This window comes from Micropterus dolomieu, linkage group LG21, assembly GCF_021292245.1.
Source record: "Micropterus dolomieu isolate WLL.071019.BEF.003 ecotype Adirondacks linkage group LG21, ASM2129224v1, whole genome shotgun sequence".
Classification (NCBI taxonomy): domain Eukaryota; kingdom Metazoa; phylum Chordata; class Actinopteri; order Centrarchiformes; family Centrarchidae; genus Micropterus; species Micropterus dolomieu.
Genome location: NC_060170.1, coordinates 8758554 through 8768551, shown reverse-complemented (window position 1 = coordinate 8768551; position 9998 = coordinate 8758554). Strand labels below are relative to the sequence as shown.

Sequence of the window (9998 nt, the reverse complement as noted above, 5' to 3'; positions counted from 1 at the left end):
GAAAGCCAAATGTAAATCAGTGTCTCTGTGCTTTGTTTTTAGGATTAAGTTAATTGCTGCAGCTGGCATGTACAAAGCACAGCAGAGGAGGATACACACTCTTGGCTTTAGTGCTGAGGTAGTGATGGTGGTGTTAGTATCCTCTTGTTGCACAAAGCTAAGAATTTGGTCTGGTTATAGCAAGAAATTGCCCTAATCTTTCAAAGTTAAGTTAAACAAAAATTATTCTTTATTTCAATTTAATTTGATGTATTTATTTTCTTTCTTTGAAGACATTTATAGCCAAAGCTTTGGAAAGTGCCACATTAATAAAGTACATGAAACAAACATGACGCTTAGACAGCCATGACAAGCAAGAGCATCAATAAAATACCTTAAAGTACAATATGAGATTGGAAACACTCAATACTGACCTACCTGTGCTGATAGGTAAAAGTGCTGGCCTGATATAAGAGACTAGAGATTAGAAAAGAGGACAGAGTGCAACAACTGATCTCACTGTGTCCTCTGTCTATGTTTTTTGGAGACACAGCTTTTCTCTTCAAAGAAACCCACCTGCCCCTGGCAACATGAGAATTGTTCGCCTTTTCAAAGACATCAGAGAGGGAGAGCGCCATCACTGCTGAAGATTCAATACAACTTTTAGCAATATTATATTCTTTAAATCCAGCTCTTTCACCGTTACATGTTCTGCGATCTGAGGTTCATTTCAGCCGCACCTGTAGAGGATGTGTATGTGTGGATTTGAGTAGTTTAGTTGACAGATCTGCAACATCAAAAAGTCCAAGATATCTTGAGATGAACACCAGTCCAACTAAACTTGCTGAAGTAACTGTTGCCAGGAATTAAATGAACTTGGCACCCAACTAGGGCAGCAACCAGGCACCGATCCAACTTTTTTCTTACAATATCCAAACTCAGGTCGACTGCTGATACAGAGACCTGTGCTCTTGTTTCCTATATTTAAAATTGGTAAACCACACTGTTATGTAAGGTAAAATGAGGCCAGGGATTTCTTAAGCTATAATGACTGATGAATTTTATAATGACGCTGACAAAGACACTGTATTTAATTAATAATCCAGTGGATCTGTGCATCCCTGTCTGCAGCAATGTCTTTTTAAATTATTGATGAATGTATCAGTATTCTTTTTTGCTACATCAATTTGCTGTTTAGTCTACAAAATATAATATAAATAAGGAAAGGAAAATAAGGACACATTCCCCAGGCAATATCCCAGAGCATCAGATGTCCTCATCCAATTGCTTATTCTGTTTGAACAACAGTTAAAAAGCCATTGGGATTCAGTTAATAATGCTTTGAGATGGAGAAAAGCTGCAAATCTACACATTGGAGGAGATATAACCTATAAATGTTTACCTAATTAAGAAAATCTAAAATAGATTAAATAATTAAATAACTTAAAAGAGTGAAACGAGGATTCAAGTTGTTGATTAATTTTCTGGTGACGGACCAATCATTTGAGCTCTACATCCAACCAAAAAAAGCTCCCCCTTTATGGTAAGAAAATCAAGCGTGGGATCTGGGAGTTAGTGGTTTAGATCCCATCTGGGAAAAGTGAATGAGACGTGTTCTCAGTCCTCGATCACCTGCTGCTGTTGATGCGCTCTTCATTTTAACCCCAGTGGTGTGTTTTCAGCTGCATTGTGGTTGTTCTTGGACGGGACTAAATAAGAAACTGCAACTAAATGAGTCTGTGGTTCAATGCTGCTAAGAAAAGAGCACTTTAGTTTGGCAAAAATTGTCAGTGGAGTAAACAAAGATCCTGAAACAGTTGCATTTTATCAGAGTTATCCCTCCTTCACACCCTCCTATCAGACCTGTGATCGCTCTGTCTTTCTGTGGAGAAGCCACATGGTGCAGCAGATGCTCGGGCCGCTGTGCTCTGACTCCTCACACTTGCCTTTCTCATGGAAATGTCCATGGTTGTCTGACTGAATAATAGCGATGGTCTGTGTGTGCACACGTGCATTATGCAGCGGCATGCGTGTGAAAGTGGAAGGGTGGATGGTTTGCCTCGTGTGGGTGGAGGCTTTAAGTGAACTTATGAATAAACAGGGCTTGTTTTGGTATCTATATCGAGTTGTGTGTTCGTCCAAAAGCAAACAGAACGGTGTCTTGTGGTGAGGTTAAGCTCAAGGCATAGGCTGCGTTAGACCATAAAATGCTATTTAAGTGACATCTGTTCATTCTCTCTCCGGTCTGATCAGCAGATGTTTATCACTATGAGTTTCTTTTGTTAGCTTCCTCTGCAAACCAAAATTACATCAGCCCTGAATGTGTTTGAACTGCTCGTGTCCGAGACCCTGAGTGTGAGCAGGTGCACTTTACACCTCCTGGCATCCCTGTATCCATCCCTGGCAGCACTGCAGTGCATCAACCGTAAAGGCTTCCTGATTCGACAGGCAGCCATGGGGTAGCATATTGCCAAGGAGGTGGGGGTGTGGAGGTTTGTGAAAAGACTCTTTGTGTTTCCCCAGCCATAAGTCTGCCTGGCATGGAATAGAACCAGAGTGCCAGGTTCAGAGGTCAGGAGGCTAGCAGAGGAAAGTGAGTGTGCGTGAGGTTCTTGTTGTTGTTCACAAGCAGGAAAATGCACCTTTGCTAAGTAGATTTTGTCAGTCCAGTAGTGCCTGGGAGCTAATTTCAGCAAACTTTAGAATAATATTAACTCTGACTTTTTGTATTAGTGTTAACGTATTTGTGTAATGTTCTAGCATGTACTATTGTTCTGTAAGTGAACAGCAGAAGTTACAGATGCTTGCTTCAAAACTCCAAAAAGGATACCAGAATTTCACTACAGACATCAAACAATACTTTGTTTGTTTGTTTTGTTACTTGTTTACATTGTCTCAATCTGTCTATATTGTTTGTGTTTATAGTGTGTGTGTATATATGTATTCTCATGTAAAATGTCTAAACACAAGCAGCCATACAGCTTTGACAAATACAATTTAGCTAAATTTTTTGTAAAATCGGAAACTATCTGATCGGAGAATATGTTAACTGGGTTACAAATCTGACCAGGCACCGAAACTTTCTCTACTTCAGTTTTCTGTTATTTTCTACAATATTTTCCTGTCTGCCTTACAAAACACACAGAAGTACCATGATTATTTGGAATGTATAGATCAATGCAAAGTGGATTATGCTGCAGAAATGGTTGGTAGACGAGTTTGTATGCAGTGTTTTGATCAATGTTAACATGCCGTGAGCACCCTAGCACAGGACCACGTGGACACGTGCTCCTCCACTTGTAGCCTGCATCATGATTTGTTTAGCCTCTTTGAGACACAGGCAACGTGATCACGACATCCTGCATGGCTACAGTTTTGCCCGGAATCTCTCACAAGCTCTTACATGTTTTTGCTGTACTTTCATTTTCATGTATGCATGTTTAAACAGATATACAGAACTTTCTTTGTAATCTCTGTCATTAAATACCAGCTCTCTGTGAGTCGGAAGACCTTTCGAATGAATGAATGAATGAATTGTCCCATTAAAGACGATACACACTATTAGCCCACAGTTGTGTTTTGGCTATTACTTGCCATGGTTCTGTAGAGAAAGGCACTAATACTGGCAGGGTTACAGGTTCAATTCCCTGTAAAGCTCAGTGGGGTCAAAACGGAAAAAAATCGTCTGTCCGCTGTCTGTTGTAACGCAGATGACTTATGAACCTGCTGCTTTTCTTTTCTTTCATACTTTTTGTGTCTCAACCACAGTTAGCTTTTCAACTTTTTCAGTCAACCATTTGTACATCCAAATAAACTAAACCCAAACCCACAATGCTTAAAATGGACAGTTGAGATCCAGAGGAGGAAGGGTGTTGACCATGTCCAAACCATTTCCCAAACAAACCTTAGCCTGTCTGTGTTTGTGTCTGTGGGCTATTTTGGATTTTTTTGGCCGCCCTGCATCAGCGTCTGCGGTGAAATATCTACTGGAGAAGGAGTTAGAGTCCTGACTGACTTTTCCTGCGTTTGTCCTCTTTCTCTTTGCAGGACAACATGCCTCAGACACCACCGTTCACGGGGCAGCTGAACTCTAGCGGCTACAACAAGAACCTGTACCAGACCAAGGAGGAAGGCTATCCCGGCCTTTTTTATCATGACAACAACCTGGTGTCCGGGTCCCTGGAGGCCCTCATTCACCACTTGGTCCCAACTGTAGACTATTATCCAGATGTGAGTATTGGGTCTTTTACATTTACTTTTTAATTTTAAATCACTGGTGGTTTCTTTTGACTTTGCAGTTTCATCAAAGTAAGGAGAGAAACTGTCTGAGAGACCCTGTTTTTTGCCAAAGTTGCTTTCATTTTCTTTTTGTCTTTCTCTCTTTCTTTATCTCTTTTTTTCCCTGTTCAACTCCCCCTATTTGTTTTTTTAAATATATTGTTCGGTATTATTGCCCTAAATTAGTTTTAATCTCATGAGGTTAAAAGCCCATTTTCAATCTTAAATTATCAATGTATCATCATGATGTGGCTTTTGTAGTGAACATATTTTCTTTTCTCCCGACAGAGAACGTACATATTCACGTTCCTGCTCAGCTCTCGCCTCTTTATCCACCCATATGAACTCATGTCGAAGGTGTGTCACCTGTCCATGGAGCAACAGCGGCTCAGCGATCCCCAAGCTGACAAGGTATGCACAACAAAAGATCCCTTCTTATCTATATCAAATGTCATGCACTTTAGAAATCGGTGGAATATTGTGTTCCAACAGGACTCTTAGCTTTTAACCTACTACAAAATCTAATTAAACATCTTAGTTAAGGTTTTTCCTACTGTTTACTCAGTACTTGTGTTTATCCTGCATTGTCAGATGAGAGTCAGGAAGATTTCTCCCAAGATCCTCCAGCTGCTGACGGAGTGGACGGAAACCTTCCCATATGACTTCAGGGATGAGAGGATGATGCGGAGCCTGAAGGAGCTGACCCACAGGCTGGCCAGCGGAGACGAGGTCAGTCCTTGCTCTTTTTATTTCTTCATGCTGCTACAGTTATTTATACGAAGTGAGTTAAGTCCCAAGTTAACTCACAAGTTAATTTAAGTGTTATCCCAAGTAGTGGAGTGCTGTTTTGTAGACCGCACATGCAGCAAAGCTACTGGCACAGGCAGATTTTTGCTGATAGCAGTGGAGGGAGGTGGAGGGGGTATCTCTGGCAACAAAGCAGTTTTTGAGGCTGGATGAGTTGAGAGAAAAGCCCTATTGTTCATAGGCTAGGTGGCTTTTTTTGTTGCGCTCTTTCCTAGGCAGCATTTGAATTGTTCCACTGCTGCTGAGATGAATGTCACTGGCTTAGCACGTCATTAGCCTCCGCGGCACTTTTTGGATAAAAGTTTTTTTAGTGGGGTAGAAATGTTTTTGTCCTGCATCCTGTTATCTTTGTTGCACATGCAGACCCTCCACTGGTAGACATTTAGATATAGAAACGAGATTAGCAGTTTACCCCTGCTAACAGTCAGTTCACAGCTAAGCTAATCACCTCCTAGCTCTAGCTCTGTACTTAAAGTACAGGTATCAAGAGTAGCATCAATCTTCTCATCTAACTCTCGTATATTTCTAAAATGTCTATTTCTACACAATGTTTTTACAATTTTACATCTCATTCTGTTCCCATTGGGTTATGATGACTACATATCACGCATTCTTTTCCCTCCATGTCACCAGTGGTAACGATGCCAATTCTTTTATTTTCGGTCGGGACTAGGGATGTTAATGATTAATCGATTAAAAATGTGTTGTTTACCATTTCTCCGGAACTCTGTCTCTGTCCGAGTTAAGTGTGTGTATTTTTGGGGAGGTTGGGGGTTGGTGTTAACGATAAGGCAGCGGGGGCTTGTTAGGACTAGACCGTGATGGAAGACACAAACATCCATCTGTCCAGACAGAAGACATCCCTCCTTCAGGTTTCCCATGACTCATCAATAGCATTGATCCTGATATAATCTAGAAATCAAGACTTTTCTCATATGACACATTTACAGCTCCCCATATCTACTCTCCCTGTGCAATCCCCCCCCCCCCACCAAGCAAAAAATAATAATTTTTTGATGGCTTGAGGCAACAGGAAGCCGTTTAGTGCGTAATTGCCTGGTACTTTCCTTTGAGGTGTTATCATGCTTGGTACGTCTTAACAAAATAAGATAACACATGCCTCATGCCAAAAAATAAAAAATAAAAAAAATAAAAGATCCCGCTAATTGATAGCCATGCGTTTGTTACAGCTGATCAACAACAAAGTGTCTTGGTAAAGTTGATCACACTCGTTTATTCAGGTTTACTCTTTAATTTCTCTCCCGTTTGTTTACTATTAATATGCCCAGGACTCTCTTTATAGGTCTCAGTAAAATAAAATGAGGTGATATTGAAAGTGATAGCACCCAAAGAGTTGTTTATCATCTCTCTGATTACATGCAGCTATGTTGTGGTAGGTAAAAGTTGAACCAGAAAGTTGGTCTAACCGCCAGATTGTGTAATCCATTTTTATTTTTACTTTCAATTTTTCTTCTAAGTAAGTAGAATTCCTCTTCTAAGGAATCTGTGTGGCTGCTCTGATTCCTATGTTGTTAGTCTCTGTTGTAGCAATATCACTGCATCCTCAGAACTCAGCAAATATTCTAATTAGTATAATGTTGTAATAACTGAAAGGAATAATGGCTTCTCAAAAATACCATGAGATTTCCTTAAAATCAGGGACTATCCTTAACAATTGTGTTGGAAATGTAACTGAGCAAGATGCTGCCTTGCCTTGACACTTTCATTAACAGAAGTTGTGACATAAAGGCATTCTCAGAAAAAAGCTCTTTAGATGGCCGTTATGAACACTAGATGTGTGTACTGTGTAACCTTTTTACAATACTTGAACACCCTGCAGATGTGCTGCAGTATCGTGTAAGCCACGGATGTGTGCTCATGATTAGCACTGTGACCAACAACATATTTTCAAGTGAATGGTTTTTAGGGAAGCTTTAGTGCCTCTGGTTCACAAATTGACACAAGCAAATGTTGAGGTAGTCAAGTTGTCGTATTGTTTATTCATGTATCCACAGATGATAACCCGTGATAATAAAACATGGGACATGTCTTAGAAGAATTCCTGGAAGTAGTCTGACGATAACAGGAGGGGTTTGATCAGAACTAATTTGCATTCGTGTTTCTCATATATTCTCCGAAATCATGTTTTGAAAACAAAACACAAATGTCTAACCATAAGCAGGTCTTGAGTTAGATTCTGATTCTTCAGAGCGTTGACCGCAGCTCTCTGGGAAAGGGTTTGAGTCCAGAATAGATGTCCTGAACATCTGGTCAACGTCGTATCCAGACCACACTCACAACATCCCAGGACCTTGATCTGTGTAATAAGACTATCATTATGGATGTGGTTGGATATATAGAGAAGCAGCAGTCGAGAAGAAAACAAGCGCTGTGATCTTGATCTGACCTCATTTGGTTTTCTTGCGTTCCCTAAAAATGTGCAGTTTTTATTTTGCACTAGGCCTCGTACACTGAATATAAAGCCGACTTTTAGACAAACATTATTGGTTTTAATCCAGATGTTGCATACACAGTACCCTTTTTATGACATGTAACCCTGCACTGTATGTTTTAAAGTTGCTCTGGGAAGTTCAATATTTTGTCTAGGTTCTGATTGCTTTATAAAAAAAAAGTTCACAAAGGATGTAATGTTAGTAGGTCTGCTCTGAATGAACACCTAGTCCTGTTAATAGAAGAAAAGGATGAAATAAAATAATTGTTAACCAGCATGGAAAATTAAAAGACCTAACATGGACAAGGGAAGGGCAATTGGCACCGTGAAAGAACACCAGCACACTAAAATATCTAACCAAGGACTGGAAAAACATAGAGTTAAAACACACAGTGCTAGAAGAGCAGTTGTTGCAGGTCCGGTTTGAATACTTTGAATAAAATACTTGAGATACTAGAGTCCTCGCTTCCGCTCTAAAGACTTCAGATATGAGACTTCATTTATGAAACCAAGGACTTGAGTCTGTTTTGAAAGGTGACTCTGATGACTATTTAAAGTCAGGTCCGTATTCAGAGACCTGCAAGACTTGCAGTTGACTTGACATGGACTTGTCTCAAATGGCTTAAGACCTAACCTCGACTTGGCTGGAATGACCCGCAACTTGGCAACACGGACGCTTTGGTAGATCATATAATCCTGCACAGTGCACCTTTTACTATCTGTTCATTAGTGCTGCTTTGCTAACCTGCTAAAAACAGTCAAGCCTTTTGTGTGGGTCAGGTGGTGCTCCACAGGAAGTAACCGCATTCAGCCAAGAAAAACAGGACCTCCAGTGATACGATGGCATGAGGAAACCACACGCTCAGTCATGGTGACTTGTACTGAGAAGCCGTCTGCCACCTCAGGATCACTGCCAGGGTCGGTAGCGTAGGGAACGGCATGCCCCTGCTAGGCCCCCTCTTTCGTAATGCCAAAAGGTTTGATGAACAAATGTGTCTCCCTCTGCTTTGAAATGTCAGGCATGCTGTTGTGTCCAAGATGTGTGACTATATTTATCCAACCCTGGCCCGTCCTCTGTTTGTAGTGGGGACAGAAGCTACGGCAGATGGCTGACTTTGAAGTGGCAACTGCAGCGATTTTCACTGGTGGCGTGTTTCACTGTTGTCCAACTGTGCATGAGTGTGGTCAAGCATTAGCTAAGTGTGCACAGTGTTTACACTGATGTTACAATATCTGAATGAAGCCATTTCATGTAAGTCTACTACTAATGATTATATTCAGTATATTTTAGTCTATCCATTAATTTTGGATTAATCCCATAATTGCAAATAAAGAACCCATCACATGAGGCTTTCAAATGGCTCACTTTGTCCAACCAACAGTTCCCAAAACTGAAGATAATCAATTTAACAAGAATACCTATTGGGTTAGGTTTAGGAAAATCCTCACATTTAAGCTGGAACCAGGAAAAAAAATCTAACTTTACTTGTTTGAAACATTAATTTGATTTGACCAGTGCTGAATTGGTTGCCTGCTGTGTCCAGGACTGGTCGTGCAGTACCAAAACGATTGGTTGGTCGGTCGATAGAAGATCAATCAACAAGATTTTTGATAGTCAATTGATTATTTAAACAACTTTTCCAGCAAAAAATTTGCTCATTCCAGCTTCTCCATGTGCAGGAGCAGATATTTTCCCCCCGCCCGTGTAGACTCCCACTACTATTTAAATTGTAGCTTTCCCCACCCTACAACTTTCTCTCTGTGCTGTGCTGTGCTCTTGCAATCACCCCTTGCCAAAACTGCAATATCTACAGAGTCGCAGTTGATTGGCTGACTTGTGAATGTGACTGTTCATGTGCCACCACACCTATCGCTAGTGTTGCAGTACTCGAGACTGGTCTTGGGGCTAAGCTTGGAAAAGGAGTGTTGAATAAAGATGCTTACGTTGATTTCAGCTCTTAGTGTTTGTTTGCGGGTGTTTTAATGGGAATGTGGATCTTTCAGATCAAGTTGTGAAGTTTGTCATGTTATGTGGGGAACTGGTCTTGGTCTCAGTTTGGGCAGTCTTGACTACGACACTACCTATCGCAGCCACATCACCAGCAGACCGATGCACTAGTCACTCCCTTGGGAGCGAATGCTGTTTCCAACATAGTGATGAGAGTCCGCTCATTTTTCCCAAGTGCCTGAGCGCTGCACCGACTCATCACACTTGATCACTCTTCTAGGCACCAGGCCTCCACATCCGTTATAAGACTAGCTGTGTTTCTTCCCACCCTGTGGAACCAGAGTCATATTTGTAGAACCCAGATTCAGGAGGCTGAATTGGCAGAAAGTTCAGGGAGGAGGGATGTGGTCATGAGAAAAGGGGCCTCGTCACCCCAGATTGGGCAGCTCATGCTGTTGGTATGGAAAGAGGCCACGAACAGGATCCTTCACACATACAGTAACACACAGTCTCCTCCATATGCACAAAATCAAA

General features: G+C 41.1%; 1 protein-coding gene across 1 annotated transcript in view; it reads left to right on the top strand.

Annotated features, from left to right (window-relative positions):
• The window catches only part of rasgef1ba (RasGEF domain family, member 1Ba), a 33237-nt gene that overhangs the window by 6060 nt on the left and 17179 nt on the right, over positions 1–9998 (top strand). Inside the window, exons 2-4 of the mRNA XM_046034872.1 lie at positions 4027–4209; positions 4546–4668; positions 4849–4986. Coding sequence (XP_045890828.1) covers positions 4033–4209; positions 4546–4668; positions 4849–4986 — 438 coding nt within the window. The 5' untranslated portion in view covers positions 4027–4032. The remainder of the gene's footprint in view (positions 1–4026; positions 4210–4545; positions 4669–4848; positions 4987–9998) is intronic.